The sequence below is a fragment of the Poecilia formosa genome, unplaced genomic scaffold, assembly GCF_000485575.1.
Source record: "Poecilia formosa unplaced genomic scaffold, Poecilia_formosa-5.1.2 Scaffold33, whole genome shotgun sequence".
In the NCBI taxonomy this organism is placed as follows: domain Eukaryota; kingdom Metazoa; phylum Chordata; class Actinopteri; order Cyprinodontiformes; family Poeciliidae; genus Poecilia; species Poecilia formosa.
The window spans coordinates 3,016,254-3,036,869 of record NW_006799972.1 but is presented as its reverse complement, the minus strand read 5'-3'; the positions used below and the strand labels follow the sequence as shown (position 1 = coordinate 3,036,869).

The window sequence follows — 20,616 nt, the reverse complement described above, 5'->3', positions numbered from 1 at the left end:
AAAGGCCATCAGACACAGTGGTGAAATGATGCAAATGAAAAACAGCAACAAGCTCACAGGTTTAAACTCTCCTAATTACGCTTGTGCTCCACTGAGTTTCAATTTCCTCAAATTTCTGTCTCTGAAAGTGTGCGTTATCTCTGATTGATGCGTCACACAAAAACATACAACCAATGTGAAATAACTCACGGTGCATTCTTGTCCCTCATTCTTCCAACAACGTAAACGGCGATTCGACAAGGACATCTCCAGAGCTGCGGGTATTAGAGTGAGGCAGAATAAGCTTGACCTCACACTGTGTCATTAAATGAGATGTGCTGTGTAATAAACTTTTTCTTTCTTTTTTTTTTCTGCTGATGTGTTAGTTCTTGGCTGTCTACAAAGATTGCGAGTGCAGAATGTTTAAGAGTCTGCCTGAGAGTGTACAGTGAATGAGCGAGTATTTGCCTCGTATGATTTGCTCGCTCGGTTTCCTGCTGCTGTCATGGTGCCCCCCGATAAGCCGGCGCTGCAGCAGAGGGTTTCAGAATGACGCTGGTGGCAGTGGAATTAGCTTCCATTGTCATGATAATGACAGTGATACTCTTGGCCCTTCCAACTCAGTCCAGCTATTGTATGGAAACAGGAATGCAATTTCTCCTTCAGCGGCAGCCGACAATCCTCTGCGAGAGTGAAAGGTCTCTAAATGACTCTCCATTCATGCAAGGCTGAGGGGCCAGCAGCCAATTAAAGTGGGAGCAGGCGAACAGTGCCATCCTGAAGACCTGAAACTCTCTCTAAGCACACAGACAGAGCAACACACATGCACACACACACACAATTTGTTGTATTTTTGCTTCTTCAAACAACATCTAATCCTGTAAACTAGTTTTTCTTCTTCTTGCAGACCTGATTTTTACAGGGCCACCGGCAGTGTGCACTAAATAACTTAACCAGCAGTCATACAGCTTTAGGAGCACAAGTTGCCAATTTAAAAATGCTTTAATATGCGAGTAGGGGGAACTAGGTCCGGGGAAAGCCAAAAATATTTTTTCAATTCAATACATCATGGTTGCATTTTTTGGAGGCATTTAGGGAATTAGACAGTCTCCTCTGGGTATTTATCTGCCGGCTGAAGCAGAGTCCCGACAGCGGGTGAAAGGTCCACAGAGTGTTTGCTCGGTTGAGCTGTGAGTAAACTGAACATGTGCTGCCCAGCTAAGTGACCCACAAGTTTAAAAAAAGACATTCGACCAAATTAATTTGCTTTAAAAAGTGTTACTGCCAAAAAAAATCTCTACAAAGGGCAACAGTGCTCTTTAATGACACGTTTACCTCGAGCAGGGTTTATGTGAGGTCTTGGACGGTCATACTAAGCCTTAAATGTAATAATCCTATTGGCCTGAAAAAGTCTTAAATATGCCCCGGTTTTAATATCAGTCCTCAAAATACATGTAGCTACAAGATGGTGTGTGTCTCTATGTGAATATTTGACATAAATCTGTTAATTACTGAGAAATTTGAATATCTTTAAACAATAAAGATAAAAAAGGTCGGTGAAACGTAAAATCAAAAAGGGAAAGATAGGGAAATATGCATCACATGTGCATACGTCCCTGAGTTTTTACAGTCAAGCATCTTTTGCTTGATTTTAAACGTGAAAATTAATTGCGAACTACAGGGTCTGAACATAACCAAACATAAACATATTTTTTTTTCTTTGTGGGTTTTTCTTAATATTTGCTGTGGAACTGTTCAGCTTTTATCTAATATTGCACGATTCCCATGATTTTTGTAACATTACGATACATATTTTCCACAAAAGCAGCTAATTTGACCATGAAAATCTAAATTCAGTTCTATGAACAAGAGTTTCCACCTGAGATTAAATCAGGGTTTTGATCAAAACAACGCAATCTCAACGTATGTTATTATTAAGATGTTAACTTTAACACGGTGTTATTTGAGATAAAATAAGCAGGTTTCTTTTTCACATTTTTAGTGTCCTTTCCACAAATGGGAAAATAAAGCAGTAGATCTCAAGTCCCGTCCCTCAGAAATCTCCAATTCACATGTGATATTATAAAACCGGGGTTTAGATGAAAGTCCTCATCTATCTGCAATCAGCCTCCAATTATCGCTCTTTACATCTGAATGAGGAGCTCCAGCTGTACTGTGGGGATCTGATGATACAAGCGGAGGAGTAACCGTTTATTTTTATAAGAAGGGGTAAATAACAGACAGAATTACCGTGTGGGTTTCTAATCATCTTTACAAATCAAGGAGGGACCGCACTCAGCACTCATCTCATGTCTTTATTCAGCGACTGTTTACCAGAAGTGGAACAGAGCGTTCACATTTCCTATTTATTCGCTTTCTGCCCCAGCTTTTGCATTTCTTTTTCACTGCAGTACTGAAAGTAAATAACACAAGGACTTTCTATTATGAGAGCAAGATTTAATAAAGATTCTGAATTCTATCAAAAATGTTTTTTGTTTTGCTTTTAATTAAGTCTTCTCTAAATGCTTTTTAGATTTAGAAAACAAAAATCATAAGGACAAAAGCATCTACTTGTTTACAGAAAACATGAAAAATATGCATCAAAGCAGTTTAATCTCAATGCAGTCAAAGGACTGCAATGACTACGCTCATCCTCAATCACTGTTAAACAATTATTCGCCCTTCTTTTATCTACACCATCCCCCCCACCCTCTCTCTCTTTTCCTCCCTCTTATTTTCTATTTTCAGAGCAGTCAGTGTTGAGCTTCCCACAGCATTTGGATGCAAGATGAACTTTGATAAGAGTTAATGAGAATACAGCATTGTGCAGGCAAATAATGGCTCGGGCTGCACTTGAGAGCCTCCTCACTAGGAAATGGACTGCAAAGAGCCACAGCCAGCCACTCCTCAAGGTTCAGCAGAGGAAAAGGAGAGAGGAAGGAGGCAGAGAGGTGCAGACAAAGTCATGCATGTTTGAGGCATGGAGGCGCAGGGTGCAGATATAATGACTGATAATTACTGTATTTACACAACCAAGCTTTTACACCGCAGGGAAAAAAACCCCAAAAAACTCTGCACCCTGCACTTACTGTATGTCCTTGTAAATCCTGCGGTTTTAATGGAATGTGAATTGTACACACGTCAAAAAATAAGCGTGTATATAAGGAATAGTACATTTCTTGTGTAAAAGAAAAATCTATGTGAGATGTTAATATTATGTGGTTGTTTTACTGCTTTCGATTTAGATCAGTGCTGACTGACATGACTGTCAGTCAGCACTGATGGAAGAAAAATTCTCTGTCTTTTTGACCTTATTGTTTTTGTAAACCAGCACACTCTCATAGCACAGAAGGGACATTTTTCCTAGTTCCCCTTAGTGGTGCAGCGCACACAGATTTGACCTTTCAAAAGCTCTTTTAGATTCAGTCAGAAAACAAACTAAGTTCCACTCATTGTTTTTTCTTAGTAATGTTTTAATGCTCTTTGTAAATGCCTTCAACAAGTGAGCATCTCCTAAGACGAGACAAACGTATACTAATTTCCTCGGGGTTAAATCAATTTTGAGATCCAGAAAGTCATAATAAGCAGTACGTTTCAATGTTGCTTGGTAAAACTCTAAATGTAAATTGCTCTTTTCTTCAATGAAATGGTTAAATGCTTGAAAAGTGAAAGCAGCTCCAGTGATGAGACAGGCTGGGGGTGGAGTTGTTTGCATTTCACACTTTGCTACACCTCACCGAGTGATGTGTGGAACCAGCCGACATCCAGAACCCCAGACCCATTAGAGACCATTACTGACTGCCAATCTCAGAACGACCTCCTGAACTCCGAGTTTCTATAAACTTTTGTCCAAACTAACACTGACAGCAAGCTGAGTTGGACTTTTCAGTCTATGACTGATAAACATTTAGCAGTTCAAACTATTGTTCATTGAGAAAAAAAAATAGGCATGTCAATCATTTTAATAGAAATGATATTTCTGAAACATCGCTCCTTCCAGTCAAATAATTGTGATATATAAATCCAGAAAAAACTTCATCATTTGTCAGATTTAATTTAGAATACAATAAAATAGAAATGAAACAGCAATATCAGAAATCCAGGTGTACCAGCAGCATAACAAAGATAAGTTAAAATACAGAAAGTTAAAGTATATATAAACCTATCGTGTCCTGCACTGTGGCTGCTGGATGGTAATACAGTGAAAGCGTAATGCTCCACTCGTGAAAGTAAATCTGTTCAGCTTCTCTTTGGCATTCAGACAACAATTCTGACTGCTACACTGCTGGACAGGACACGATAAAGAAAAATAAAACCAGAACAAGAAAAATTCTGCAAATAGCAGCAGGGATTTGTTTGCTGCTGGGAGGAACACTGCAAAAACTAAATCTTACCACGTATTTTTGGTCTAAACTGAAAATTTATCAGTACATTTGAAAAAAGTCAAAACTGACTTACAAGTAACTTTTTAGCAAAAATGATGAGCTTGTTTTAGGTAAATAGCATCTTGATATTGGTAAAAAATTAAATTATTTCCACAAGCAGATTATTTCACTTTTAACAGCACATTTTTCCACATTATAAGTGAAATAATCTGTCTTCTCTTTATATTACCAATAGCCATTGTTTTGCAGCTTTAACTGGTTGTAAATAAATGAATTAGGAATAGCCCCTTTTAGAAGAGTTTTATTTTAACCAGTTTTAAAATGTTATTTTGTTGACAAAAAAGCTAAAACTATTCAGCATCAGATCAATTTTGTATAGTTTTCTTCTTAAATCTATTTTATAGGACAGCTCTTTTCTTTGATTGCGTTAATCAAGAAACAAATATGCCTCCATAGAAATTAGTCAGTCAGCCAGTGATTGGGATTCACAAATTCTGCAGTGATTGGCTCTAATCAGTGACTGGCAGTTCAAATACTAAAAAATCAGAAACTTTTTTTCCAGTTTATTACATTGTTACAGGGTAGTGGAAGAAGAAGAATGCCAACAGATTTATAGTTAACTCCTTCTGTGTGAAAATTAGTGACATGAAAAGAATGGGAAAAGAATGGCTATAGGAACTACAGGCAGGCGAAACACCATTGTAGCTCACATGGACGGCCATTGATTCCCTCTAGTTGACCCAACAGCTCAATCCAGTACCTGACAAGACAGTCAGCCCAGTCAAAAGATTTTAGTGCAGGTTTATTCAGAAGGCTGGTTTTCTTCATGTATAAGCCTTTGGTTTTGCTAAAAGTAGTTTTCTCCAAAAACACCAACAATCTTGTGTCAGACAATCCAAAATGTAGCAAAATCCATTTAAATTGAAGTTCATGTTTATTTTTGGTCTGTGAAATTGAACGAGTGGTCTTTGGGACCCATCTTGTTTTGAATTTAGTAAAATTAAATTTGGGGGGCAAGGGTGATGTTTTCATGTATGAGAGACAAAGACTAGGATAACCCATATTCAAATTACTGGTGTAGCTTCTTAATAATATCAGACATAGCAACCCTTAGTGCATAAACAGAAGGCAAATTGTCTCCTTGTCTTGCTTCGCATTCAGAAGGCTTGTTTAATTATGAATTTGAGTTGGTAGAGTCAAGTTTTTAAATTGTAGGAAAGCAATCACACTAACAAGCTGTTAATGTCAGTAACAGAGCAATTAATGTCAAATAACCGAGTGAGTCAAAGACTCACGTGACTTTAAGAACCCTATCAGGGATCTTCAACGTCCTAAAAGTGTAATTGTATCGACAGTAACATTCAAGCTAAAGACACATTTTGGATAAGAGATTAAATGTCGACGCTAAATGTTTGTTACATTTAACAATCAATAAATAAATTTAGACATTTGAGTAGGGATTATCTAAAATTGTCAGACTGTAAGACCTAAAAGAAATTTGGGGTTTGGCTGTAAAAGCCACTGGGTTGCAAGAGTGAGTATAGTTTTCTGCACTGTTTAACCTATTGGATCCAGTCCGTTCTCAGTCCCAGCACACACATTCACATTATGAGTGCATCTTTTTTTGCAGTCGGGGAAAATGTTTTCTGCTTTGCATAAAAACAAAGAAAACATTTGCTGTTTTCCATTCCTAAAGCTGTAAATATGTTTTTACGAGGTCATAAATCACAACTGGCTGAGCAGGGTGAAGAGATCATGGTTGAGTGAATTAAATGTATGTGGCATTTCTGAAGCAAGCAAGAAAAAAGTGATTTACTTTAACCTTTGTGTTTTCTTAATGGCTAGTCAGTTTTAGAAGAGAAAGCAATGCCTACTGACCAGAAGGACATGTCTCCAATTATTCTATTTCTGTGTTGGCTTTGTGAAACATGCAGTCTGCAGACTGCTCTCTGCAGAAAACAACACATAAGAACATTTGTAAGAATTGCATCACAAACTAAACATTTCTCCTAATTACTTTTCTAGACTGTCTGCAAATCTCTGTTTCTCTTGTTTAAGCGATTGCTTTGTAGACAATTACATTAATGTTGCTTCAACAGGCAGTCAAACAAACCAAATCTGCTATGAATGAAGCCCTGGGCTACAATGGGATAGTAATGGGAAAAAGAGCGGGAACAGCCGCGCTGGGAAACTAGAGAATAAACTGATCAGAATAAGATAAGACTGAAAATATACCCCAAAATGAAAGCAAAAGATGTTCCTTACAACAGAAATATTGTTGCCAGCAGTGAGTTGGATCCCAGACAGCAAGAGAGTGGGAGAAAAAGAGTAGGAAGACCAGGAGGCAGAAAGGGTGGAACATTATAACAAGACTCTTGATAAACAAATGTATGGAGGGTTGAGAATGGAGAGCAGCTTCTCAAGGATGTCATATCTTAATTAAAAATGACAGCTTCAATTAAAAATGTAATCATTCTGACTGTTTTCTAATTAAAAGCGAAAAGACTGATTGTATTGACTCATTAACTTCAAAGAGTGGTGCACCCTAACTGAGTGAGGAGGGGTGTATCATTTGTTGAATGGCTCAGCGGATGAGAGGTGCTGAAGAGGATGAAAAGGAGCCGTGCTTTGAGAAAGGATAATCTGCCGGAGCTGCAGCTCAGCATCAGTGCAAAATCGGTTAGATGATGATAATTTGAAGGCAAAGAGGAAATATTCAGAAATGGAGGAAGTTAGGTTTAATACAAGCAGCTCATATCAATGAGGGACAATAATTTATTAATGAATAGTAGCGCTTGTGTCATTACAGTTGCTCTAAACCAAACATGATGCAAACTTTTTTTTTGATTCTTGACAAGTTGCATCATCTGATACAAGATATTTGAGTAACATTTCTATGTTTATAGGTCTAAATGCATCAGATTATAAATCTAAATGAGTTCAGCCTAGCTAATATAACAGGCTTACAACAAAGTCACAGAAAGACACTTTAAGAGAACCCAGATTATATTAAGTACAATTTATTATATCATTAGAACAGTGTGATGCAGACATTAAATTGTACAGACATTATTAACATACTTCTAGAAAACAAAAGGCTCTTCTCCAAAACAGAAAAAAAATGCATTTTACAAAGTACAAAGTTATGAGTTTATAACCAGCATGTAGTATAATACAGGCAATATAAAAAACAAAAGTTTTCTCAGAAATATTGACTAACGAGGATCTGCCATTGAACTACATTATGATGTTTTCTTCATAGATAAACAGAGAGCTAATAATAGTTTTGAAAGGTAAGTAGCTGTACATCTCTTAAAGGTCTACTCATCATCGTAACTGATTACCAAGCAGCACGTGACATGTTACAAGGCAACATAGATAAAACCAAATTAACAAGATATGTCATAGCGCAGAAAAGAGCTGTTTGTGTGGTAATACAAAATGTGAAACATTCACATAATTATGATTCTCTCTGCATTCTTTTTTGTGATATTAGTGGACTGGATGTCAGCAAAATGGCCTGATTTGCACCTTGTGGAAAAACACAGAACAAGTGAGACTTTGATTCTTATGAAAAAAAAACAAAAAAAAACGCAATCACACAAAGAAACGGTGCATATGCTGCATTTCTCTTTGTTTCTCTATTTTTGATTCTGCAAACCACAGCACTCTGAACTGCCAGCTCTTTATCAGAAATAAAAGGACCACATTGATTCTGCTTTGTTCCTCAACATTCCACCTGGAACAGCAAATATGGCACAAGCCATTTCAAATAATTGTTTTTGTGTACGTTATGTTCCCCTTGCCATTTTCATGGTGTTTACTTTTAGATTGTTGTTCACCTCAGTGTGTCCCAAGGTTGATCCCAGTGTTTGCTTGCGAGCTTTAACTTGCATGATTCAGAATCGGCTTGCAAGAAGAAATCTCATCTTTTCTTCTTCAAACACCAGGCCTTTCTCTTGTGCCCTCCATTTGAGGCCTTTAGTTTGAACTCTGGCAGCTTCGTTGTTTGCTGCTTTTAATATGTAATTATGTTGCAAATGCAAAGTCGAAAACGAAAACTATTTTTCAAACCGGCAGATAAGTGAATGCTATTTCTGCCCTTAGTACCTGCATAATATATTCATAATGTAAACAAAACACCAACGCATGCTTGCACAGACACTCTTATCTTTTAAAGACATTCATGCAGGTTAGCCTCAAAAATCCTAACCTGCAACTTATCTGTAATGACTGTTATACCTACCAGAGACTTCAACTAACCTACTTGGTTCTACTAAATCTAATGAGGAGCTCAGATATGGTATTTTAATGCCTCCAAAGCTTAGGATTGTGATTGCCAATTGTTATAATAACCACTACAAGCACTAAAACAATAGCATCAGAGTTACACACTCCATTTGTAGTGTGTCTAAGCACAAATAAAACCTTGACATAATTACTGTTTTCCCTGACCTGAATTTAATCAACAGAAGGATCATAGCTTGCAAAATGTTGTTAGGTAACCTAATTACAAAGAAATGTAGTGTCAAACATTACCAGGGACCCATTCAAACCTGGCACCAAGATGATCAGACTGGTTTCATGCAGACAGCAGGAAGCATGTGATTGCACATAAATCAATTGAAGATGCCTGAGGCACTTGTATCTGTATTAGCTTGGCTGTCTAAATGCAGTGCATCCCCAAACAAATTGAAGGATCGCTCACTGACCTGGCGTGACTCGCCGCCAGCAGCAAAAGTACTTGTACGCAATTACATAAATACATTCTGTAAACAGCTTCACCTTTCTTGATAGAAATAAGTCCACAAAAGCGCAACGCAGATGTTGATGTCTGAATAACATGTCAAGTCATTGCGAATGCATCTGAAATTTAAGAAAAATGTGGTAAAGTTCTGTTTGTTGTCCTGCCTATGACATCAAATGTTTTAATGGGCAAAAACCAGGTGTTGTGAGACGGGTCTTTATCAGGCTTGTCTACTTACATCTCAATCGGTCTGGAAAACACCAGATGTACCGTAAATGGAACGTGGTATTTATTTTATTCACAGCAGGACAGCAGAGCATTAAGCATCCAGCCAACACACAGCATAGTCTGAAACCTTTGTAGAGGATTTCAAAAGGTGAAGCCAAACATCGAGTACCACTGGATACCAGGTTTCTAACTTACAGGTAGAAACCCTCTACCTGTAAGTTAGAGGGTTAGACTTAGACAAGCTGCCTTGTCTAAGTTCATAGCAGGCAAATATGACCAAGATCAGATTTTTTGCCCTTAAGTGACTGACATCCAAGTTTTTCATGGAAATCTGAATGGCCCAATTCTAGCCTTCCCCACCCCCAAAACTGAGATTTATACATCATAGTTCTGCACCAGAAAAAGCCAGATATACATTGGACACAAACAATGGTGGAAGCATGAAAATAAAGCGATTTAGTATCGGATGAAGCTAATCAATGGAATTTAATAAATAGAAAGACAGGTTTTGTTTTAGCTTCCTTTATCTTGTTAAGATCTTGTGACAACTATTTTAAAATTGATCCATAAATGGAGGCATCCTTTGTTACTTCCGTAAACAGGGCACTGCTGTGACATCTACATTCTTCTTCTGCGAATGCGGGTCGCTTTGGAGTCGTAAACCATTTATAGAGAAGTCTGATTGCGGTTTAATTAGTACCATGAATGACCATGCAAAAAAATTGTACTTTAGCTAAATATTGTAATTGAGTATCAAGACCTGGAATTGAGTATCAAGACTTGTTAGCACATAGCACAAACATACACATTTGTGCTATGTTTATGTTCCCCAAGTGTTTCACAAGTTTCATGGGTATGCTATGGTTTCTCACTTGCAGAGGCTGGATATCAGAATGCAACATTTGTCAGCAGTGAGTTGTGACAAGATCTCTGGGGAATAAACTCTTGCTTTCCAGTGCATTGCATTCTGTGCATAAAGGGAAACATAAGATTCAGATTATGCATCTCTTTACAACTTATGCTAAAAGAATAATTACTGATAAGGAGCAAAAACCAAAGGACCTAATTATATCAAGTTACAAGTCTGTGGTGCCGGAGAAGGAATTAAATAACTTAGACAATCATATGTTTAAACAATCTTTGGGAAACAGAGGCAGGTAACTAAAATCCAGCGATAATTCAAGGAAAAGACAAGGTTAAAAGGGTGGAAGAGCTGGTGAGCCAATTGAAGCAAGATGAAGAGCCAAGCTAACAAAGGCAGAAGGGAAGACAGGACCATAAATACTCAGAGACACAGACGAGACACTGATGGAAACAGTGAAGACAATCATAGGACGAGACCAGCAAGTAAAATCAGATGCAGAGACACAAATCAGTCTAAACTCCAAAATATAACATCATACCACTCCAGTCCCTCAAGGGCGATTCAGTTTAGTGATCTGACGCAGTCTCATCGTCTTTTACAGTCAGTTTATGTTGTGGTTTTATTCACCTTTCTGACCAATAATAAGACATTGGTTGATGCTGTGTAACTTGATTACATTAAAACAAGATCAGGGGATTGAAATTATATTCATAATACTGAATACTCCCCCTTGACTTGATTATCTACAAGTGTGCCATTCAAGTGAAATACTGTATAGTATGGATCTTATACATGTATTCAAATTTATGTTAAGTTATAAAAAATAACTTTTATCCACACAAATAATGGTTACAAACAATAAGCAATAAAGAGCCAGCAGGGGATGCTGCATTAGTTTCTCCCTGAAGAACTGCCAACTTAATGTGTTGGACGAGTTTGAGCTTCCCTGTTATTCTGGGGACTCTGGCACATTGTCAGGTCCATTACGGCAAATTGGCTTCAGGGGACGGGTCAGTTGACAATTTCAGTGAATGACAGACAGTTATCATTGACCTGTTGCAGCATGATGTCATTTTAAGTACTAAAGAGGAGCTGGACTTTGTCCCAGTCCAGAGTTGCTTGAGGAGAGAGTAATCAACTGGGTGTGAGGACGCTCACTACCCCACAGCTGAGCACCTCTCGATGGCGGATGTTTCTTTGTGGCTTATTGTGAGAAGAGAGGCGATGCGTGGATCTAAAGAGATGTAACAGATGCTAATCTCAGGTTTTATCTTCTAAAATCAAAGAGCACATCTAAAGGAAGAGATCGATCCATCCAAATCAGAGAAAAGCTACTTTCTTTACTTATCTTAACCCAGAACTCTCATAAATTTATGTTTGTGACATTTCTTTTTATTGCAGCACCAATACTTCACCTAAAGGTAACATAGTTACTTGATTGTGCTACAACATGGCACAATGTGCCTGAAAAATAAAATACATAATACCCCACTTTAAATAAATAAATTGTAGCCTCTTTGTTTTTAAGCATTAAGAGACTTTTCAACACAGAGACAGATACACTATTAAGCATCCACCTTTATGCTTATGAAATGATATATGAAATTAAATTGATATTTTGATCAATCAATTTCTTATGAAAATGGTACAAAAAGCCCTCTTCATTTTGGTGCATAGCAGGATCAGTTTGGAGGAACAGTATCCTTCCTGGTACTTAATATTAAAACTTGATATCCGTGGTGTTATTTTCACTGGCTTTTATACTCTCCCTGTGGCATTTTTGTCTTCGGTGTTTTCACGTGTCTCTGTCTGTTCTTATTTCTATCACCCTTTCAGGCTCAAGTATACATGTTTGCATATTTAAGATGGATTTTTTTTCTTGTCACTGATGGGCAGCCAAAAGGCTAGCCCTGACGCGAGAAGATAGGGCTGTGGAGGATGATGAATGGGGCTGTTTGAGAATGCAACGCAGTTCACCCTCACTCACTGCTTTGTCTGTTTCCATGCAAGATGTAATGAAAGAGCAGGCAATAAAAAAAGTTAACAGAGATTCAGATTCTCAGTTTCTCAGACAATAATTGAATGCTCTGCCTAATTACTCTTTAGAGAATATCCAACAAAAATTGGATTGCCCACTAAAAAGACCTGCTGTGCTTTTCATTTTTGTTTGTTGAACACATCACACACATGTGTGTGGACTGCGTCTAAAAGACTCTGGATAGAAAAGCAGACACATCCAAAGCTGGGCTCAAACCAGAAGATACTGGCACGTTTAAGTACCACAGAACCAAGATGGACTCTGAGTTCATGATTAGAAATAATCTAGAGACGCACTGATTGGAATTTACTGGCTGCCAATTTCTGTTTTTTTTTTTAGATCCAATTTGGAATTTGGTTCACTTCAAATCTTAAACATACAAAGTAATTTGTGTGATGTTAATATTACAGGTTCCCTGTTACCTGAAAATGGAGATATCATGAGATTACCCCCACTTGTGCATAAAAGCATTAAGTCTTTCTGTGAGCATCAACAGTGACCTCAGTCACAGTAATGTTGATATTAATTTAAACAACAAAGGTTCAACAACATTTTATAAAATAAGATGAAACATTAATCATTTTAAGAAACCACTATAAATAGTTTTATAGAGCCAATACACTAAAAGGTCATTTGAACTAAATCATAAAATCCAGTTGGCCAGCCGAAACGAGAAAGAGAGCAAAAAGCTTTTTTCAATCAAACGTTGTATCCAAAAACAAGTCCGGTGCGACTGTCGGTTAATTGAATAAGCAAATAAATGAGCTCATTGTGGATACCGTCACATTCACAGTGCTCTCTTTGGTTCCTTTGCAACTTTTCATACACGTATACAAACACAAACCCTATTACTGTGACGAGAGCAGGGGCTCTCTAACCTTCTGTCCGATTGAGTTTGCAGGTCCGGCAGAAGAATATAATGAGGTTTTCACTCTGAGAAACTCAAGTTTAAAAAAGCGCAGGAGGGATGGCAGAGGGGCACGTCGGTGGGTGTGACACAGAGAAAGAAGGTGAGCGAAAGAGAAAAGGCACTCAATGATAATGTATGAGCTGTCTGCTGTCCTCCATGGTGGGGGGTGGGGGGCGGAGAGTGCAGTGGTGCATTTAAAAAGAAGATTATCATGTCAGAACACAGTGATACTTCACCAAACACTGATTTTTATTCGTTATAGGTCTTCCCTGCCTGCCTTGATGTTAGCACCCAAAAAGAGAGAACGTCTATTGTAGCTTGTAGCTTCATATGAATTAACATGAGAACAAGAACTGGTCTTTTTATAGCTCTATAAACATCTTTCAGAGATATCCACGCCGACTCTTAAAGAGCCTGCAATTGATATTTTTTTCTATAGTTGCTACTATTACTCAAGAACTGTAATTAACATTTCATCATGCAGTTTATTATACTATTACACATCCTGGCAATTTCATATTTAGTGCATTGAGTTATGGCCTATTCCCTCAACAAACCTATCGTGATGGAGCCTCTCAGGGTTCTGTGTCTTGCTCAGAGACACTTAAGTATTTTAGTGGTTGAGAAGCTTGAACTTGCAATTAGGCATGAACCTGCCCTAACACCTAATCTCATTTGCACACAGTGGAAAGACAAAAAGATGGGAGCTTTCAGCAGAGACCCAGTGAAGAAACTAAACCCAGAGCTGCAGTTCCTCCTTAATTTTATGGACCACTGTAAAGAGTCTCAGCTCATTATTCAGTTATACGTGTTCAAAACTTTACTGTTTTGGCTCTCTCTCACTGCTGTAATAGCATCATTTTACACCTCAGCGGGCAGCTCTGTAACTTACAAAGAGGAAGAGGCTAAAATAACCCACCTTCTCAGCAGAAACATTCAGGAAGAGATGCAAATACACACCAACTTGGTAAGTATAGTTGTGCACTTTGAAGCTAGAGTCACTTATTTCCCTCAGAAATGGAAAAGACCACAAACATCGATGCTTTACTGTGATATTGATCTTATATAAAAGAAACAAAGGTACAAACAGTTGCTATAGATTTCATTTTGCATCTAGGTTGTTTAAACGAGCAACCACATCTTATATAAAGTAAATTGCATAATAATCTTGGATAACGTATAGACCTAAGTTTAATTTAATTTCTCCTTGGGATCAATAAAGTATTTTTGAATTTGAATTTAATTTGAAAATAGCTGATGTACCTGTAAATACATGTAAACCTGATGTGAGATTTATTTACTTCCTCATAGAGATGCTGAATGTTATCAATCAGAATCAATAAGTGAAACTATGAATTAAATCTGTCATTAAATGCTGCTCAGAAAGATTTGGGGTTGACATTGATGGATTAGAAAACTGGGACTGAGAAAGAAACTCAACGTTCATACTTCCGTTTCATCCACTGCTCCACTAAGGTATCATTTAAGCAAAAAAAAAAAAAAAAAAGCAAGCACTTTTTTGTTTTCTTCTGAAAACAAAATAATGAAAGCAACATGAGCATTCATTATGCCTAGCAAATTAGGCGTTGATAAAGATGAAAGAAACAGAGAATCTTCCCCCTCTAAGATGACTGCAGTTTGATCATTCTAAACAGTCTAGGAAAGGTAAATTATATATTGGGTATGTAGACAAACATGAAGACGCAAATTATTATGAAGTGGATCAAATTTTATACTTTCAATACTATTACTTTACTAATAAAAAATCTGAAAAGCGTGCTGTGAATTTTTAAAAGTCAGCTCAGGAAGAATTACACTGTCCAAAGACTGTCCATTTTATTATATTCAGATTTCTAATGCCCTGTCAGAAACAAACCATTTTTTCCAAATCTTTCATTGTGTCTGTAATTATACTGGTTTTAAATAGCTCTGAATCAGATACTCTGTTTTATTTACTCCCTTTAGTCTAATATGCCTATAAATAAAACCCAGTCTAACAAACTATCTGCGGAAGTCACGTGGTTAATAAATAAAGCCCACTGACCTGTCATAAAATCTCCTTTTAAATTCAGCTGTTCTATAAAGGCATCTAAAGTTTGTAAGAGAGCATTAGAGAACAAACAGGAACCACAGCAGGCCGGTCAGAAAAGAGTTGTGAAGAAAGTTAAAGCAAGGATAGCCATGTTATAAAATTATCCCAAAGCTTATCCCCAAGCATTTGGGATAATTTTATCCCAAAGCTTGGGATAAAATTCACCAATAAACAGGTGAAGTTGTTTATTCTTCACCTGAAAGTGGAAAGAATAACATGGCTAAAAACTTACCAAGACCCGGATGTCCGCTTAAACTGGCATGTGACCATTTGAAACTGAAATCCAAGTCTCAAGTAGAGAATCTGTGGATGAAACAACTATAAATATGACTCTGACCTTACTGAAGACTTAAAAGAAGAAGCTATAGCGAAATGAAAACCACAAGCTGTAGTTTCACGACCAAAAATGGACACGGCACAGACAGTGTCCATTCTTAGACAGTATAGGCAAATGCTAAGATCGCCAGGAGTTTGGGGAGCGCCATAAAAACAGAGAAGAAAAGAAAAAAACCTTTTATTATTTTTTTAAGTTAACACGTAATAATACAATTTAATAATTTAAAAAAATCTTAACTAATTTATCTGCATAGCAAAAAATATTAAATATTATATCTACAAATAATAATACTCTGCTTAAGTCCCCCCTCCTTCTCTACTAGTTGGTTTGTTCCTGCACTGCACCTCTCCCCACGCGCTGTTCAGGCAGTTGTGCTCTGGGTGGGTGAGTTTTGTAACGCAAGTAACGTCAAAAGTCATCATGTTGAAACGTCCCAAACTGCCTGGTCTGGTGCCAAATGAAGAAAAAATAAAGAAAAGAAGGCGAAGGAAAACGTGGCTGGAGCAGAGGTACTGATCCTAATGTGAGGAAATTACTTGTTGCCTTAGTTGTTTAGAAGAGTGTAGCGTAGCAGCACGGCTAACTAGCCAAACATGGAGCTAATCAATATATAGCCTAGCCAGTGTTTCCTGATGGTTTTCATTCAGCTGTCAACTCAAATTCCACACTTTCACAGGCCTAAACAAAGACACAAGGTTAAAGTGATGCATTTCGTTTGCATTAAGTTATAACTCTGCCAAAATATTTAAAATGCAAACATCGTCTTCAAAACATACAACTATCTTTCTAGGTTTTTTCAAGTTTTCCTTCTTGCAAAAAAAATTGGATCCAGAATCAGAAATGCTTTGATGTATGTTATTTATCCTATTACATTTATTTTTAAAATGTAACTGAAAAACTAAATACTGCCAAAAGTACTGTAAATGTAAACTAAAAATCTATTAGAGAATAAGAAATGAAGAATAAAAACAAACTTATTTCTAATTTTGGTGGAAGAAAATGCTCTGATGACACCAAAGCTGAACATTTTGGGCTGCATGCAGCTCTTTATTTAATCATATAACCAGATCACCCTATTTTCTTACATTTTCCACGCTATCTGACGACTCCCATGAAATTCAGCTGCGTCTCACTTCTCTGAGAAGTCGGTTACTGAGGGGTTAACAGTTTAATAATGTAATTGTTTCTGGGTTAAGTGTGGTGTGAAAAGAGGTAATAATCTTTTTTTAGAGTTGACTAAGATTAAGGTTTGGCTTGCAGCCAGCCATTGCCCTGGGTTGGCTGTTTAAAAAAAGCTAATTAAACCTACATGAAAGCCCTTCCTCAGGAGAAATAAAGATTAAACATCCTAAAGAGTAAGACTAGATCAGCACACCTAAAATGAGCATAGACAATGTGATGCATGTTAAAAAAAAAGGGAATCTTGTATAATTATTTTTGAAAAAATAACTGATTAGTGTCTGTTTTGATGAATAGTTCATTGGCTTTTATCTGACATTATGATACTAGAAATAAACCACTTTTTCTGCTAAATTTATAAAGATGTGCTTAGTTAATCCCTAATTTACAAACAAATAAGAACGTTAGATGCTTTTTTAGAGTTTTAACCAGACGCTCCATTGAGATACACACATAGTCACCCATGCGGCTGCAGCGTCCTCTTCGCCAGACTGGAATTACTAAAAACTGAGGTCTTGTTGCAGAGAGGGAACCAGCTGCACCCTCATCCAAAACCTCTTCCCTGTTTCTTTTATGGAGCAGCCCAGTGCACCACTGTCCACCCCTGCCACATGATAACATTTGGTACAACCCACTGGAGCTTCTCTGTCTGGTTTGTCACTGACTCGGTAGTACCACAGCAGCCAGCCAAACAGTATCTTGATCACAAACACACGCACAGACACACACACACACCAACAGCTAAAACATAAGAAGAGTTTCGAGACGGAAGCAAAGAAATTGGCTTGTTCCTCCACTCTGCTTTTCCTTGCTTTGCTTCCCTGATATGACCCTGTTCAGTCCAAGATGTGAGTATGCAGTCAGACCTCTTTATCTCTGTGCATGCGTTAGTGAATGTTTGCATGGTGCGGTGTGCTTTTTGAAATTTTCTCTACGTCTCCCTCAGCACTGTAGTCCATTTAGCTTGTAGTTTTTGTTACCCCTGTTATTTCTTCTTAAAATATTTCTGCCTTATGATTATTCTTTTTATTTTTATTATTCTTGTTGCATGTTCAGAACACGCACAGACAGATTAATTTTGGAGAAATCTGCTAGTAAAATATAAAGCCTTGCTTAACTTATTTTGCACTGAGACAGTTGTTTTATGTTCCTTTACTTTACATCATGGGTGAGAAGTAGTTGAAGTGTAACTATTTCTAACACTACCAAGGTCAGAACCTGGTCTCAGACTGTGAAGACTTGTGGGATCAAAACCTCTGTCAGCCTAATTTTGTCATGCCCCCACTCTTTAGTGAAGGAACAAACCTGCATTTTTGTCTGTTGTTCTGCTGTAAAGTGAATGTCACCCTTAAAATCAACCCTTAGTAAGATTACTTTCCCCCGGCATGCAGGAGCAGCAGCTCTACTTACTTTGAAGCGAATGCAGACACCACAGTCTTCTCACAAAAGCTGTTTTTTTTGGGGGGGGGTTCAGAAGGTTGAGGCAAGTTCAGTGCAGTCTGACAGACTTAACAGTGAAACAGAGATTCATATTTGGCTGTATCAGATATTTTTCGAGATGAGCGTTGGTGGCATAGCTCAACATTGAACACCTCTGGATATCCTGCACAATATTAATGTTTTTGTTTCTATTTCTCTAAATCTGACAGCTTTTTCCTCCACATGACACATAAACCTTCTTTATCTTTTCTCTATCTTTCTTTTGTCTCAGATGAATACCACATATTGACATTACTGCCTGTAGATGCACTGCAAAGCCATGAGTATGGAAACTTAATTTTTTATAGCTGGCTCTTGACGCAAAGCCTGATCAGGTCCGTAGCATTGCAAGAGGATATGGAGTAGCTCAAGTCAGCAAGAAGCGTGAATGCTGTGAAACCATGTTTAAATGTAGACAACCAGACTACAGAATAATAGATCGACTTTGCAGCAGTTGCAAACAATAAACAAACTATAGTCTTGCTTCTATAATCTCCAAAACAGCACACTGTATTGTTACAACAACAACAACAACAAAATAACACAATATGTTGATGAACCGATTAAATTAACATATTGGTGGAGTAAAATACATGCAAAAAAGAAAATAAGGGTTTTGCACAATCATTTAAACATATCGTCATCTACATTTAAACATATCAGAAAACACTTTGGACTTCTCTATTTGTAATTACATGTTGTTCGGATCAAGAAAATGAGCAATACTTGGAATCAGATCTTAAAAGTCCATGAAAAAATGCAGAAGAACATGAAAAAACACCAAAATGACAAAAAGTGATTGATTCAAAGAGTGGTTCTGATGGTGAGTCATATGGGTTGGCGTTTCACATGCCAGTAGGACCTTTCTGTAAAGAGTCTGAATGTCCTTCATGTGAATGCTGGGGTTCTCTCCTGGTATCAGGCCTACATCTGTTGTCCAGAACCAACGATGTTAGGCTAATTGGCAGCTCCAAGCCATCCTGAGGTGTTAGTGTGTAGGTGTGTGTGCCTGCTTGTTTGTCTTGTGTTTGTTGGCCCAGTAATAGACTGGTGACCTGTCCATAGGGGTGCACCGCTTCTTGTTGAGATTCTGCTAGGGGTGTCTTCATCCTCGCCTCAATCCTAAGCACGATTCAGCAGCTCTAGAGAACAGGCAGACAAAAAGTTAAAAGGATCTCAATGGGCATTAACTAAAACCACTTGATAATAAATGTACCAAGTCAACTAATTGACTTGGATGTGGGTTTTTGAAGAGATGTGGATTAAACATAAGTACTGCTTTTTTAAAGATATTTTATTTTCAATTATCTGAGTAGCTGTCATATTCTCAAACATGTGAAATATCTGCTGAAATGACATCAAAGTTGAACTAAATTAAATTGATAGAGAATTTAAGATGGGATTTTAGTTGCTGCTTAAAAATGTCAGAAATAGGAATGAGCGAGTGAAGCTACCCTAGCACTTTTTTATCTGACTGGAACATTATCCCTCCTCCAAAAAATGTCCAACTTCAAGTTCCAGATTTCTACATACATTTAGCAGCTTGCTTTAATAATAATTTATGAGAGTGGTGGAGAATTTAGCTGCTTGGTGACTGTCTTTTGGAGAAACTGCTGAGATTTTGAATAAGAAAAATCTCAGCAAAAATGTTTAGATTTTGTTTCCAGTAAGATTAGGTCAGCTTTGACTTTGTGCCTGCATGAGGGATCAGTCTGGCTCCAGGCCTGCCATAAAGCAAAGTGACAGGCTGTAAACTGTAGCAGAGGATTTATAATTCATTATGGCTGATTGAATGTGACCTCTGTGTGTCATTTAATCCAGTTTTATCAACTAAACTTAAACATCAGATTATAGTTATGTCAGTTTTATCTCTGTTTCTAAAATATTATCACCAAAGCATTGCCCTGAAGTTGTTAGTGACCTATTTTACAAAGTTCTTATGACCTGCCATAGTGATCACTACTTCCTGGAGTTTTTACATTTTGACACGTTAAAACCACAAACTAGTATACTGACAATAGGATATTGAAAGTGGCAATTTTAATACAGAAGGAATGTGTTTTTTAATAAAAACACATTTATGTTGAGCAATAAGCAATTGAGGCTGGAATATTGCTCACCACCAATGTGTACATGAATGAATCAATCGTGCTCCAAAGTGTGAAGTGCTTTGGAGTCTACTGACTTGATAAAACACTATGTAAGCACAAGCCGTTTACCATTTGGACTTTTGAAGGCAAGTGGTTGAACTCAACTTTATTTCAGGGTATTAGAGGTAAGAGGCTGAAAACATATGCACGGTGTACTTTTTCAGATTTTTATTTGACAAATGTCTTTCCTTTCCCCTCCACTTCATAGTAATCCACTACTGTATAAA

The 20,616-nt window shown here is 37.4% G+C and overlaps 1 protein-coding gene across 2 annotated transcripts in view; it reads left to right on the top strand.

Annotated features, from left to right (window-relative positions):
• Positions 1 to 16,004: 16,004 nt before the first annotated feature.
• The window catches only part of LOC103136577 (heterogeneous nuclear ribonucleoprotein C-like), a 44,089-nt gene continuing 39,477 nt past the window's right edge, over positions 16,005 to 20,616 (top strand). The window contains exon 1 of one of the 2 annotated variants that reach the window (XM_016670390.1): positions 16,005 to 16,090. Coding sequence is in view for 1 of the 2 variants with exons in the window: in XM_007549888.2 (XP_007549950.2) it covers positions 17,587 to 17,608 (22 nt within the window). In the remaining variant the exon portion in view is untranslated. Of the gene's footprint in view, positions 16,091 to 17,410; positions 17,609 to 20,616 lie in introns of those variants that run through there. The other variant, XM_007549888.2, reaches the window with a different exon arrangement.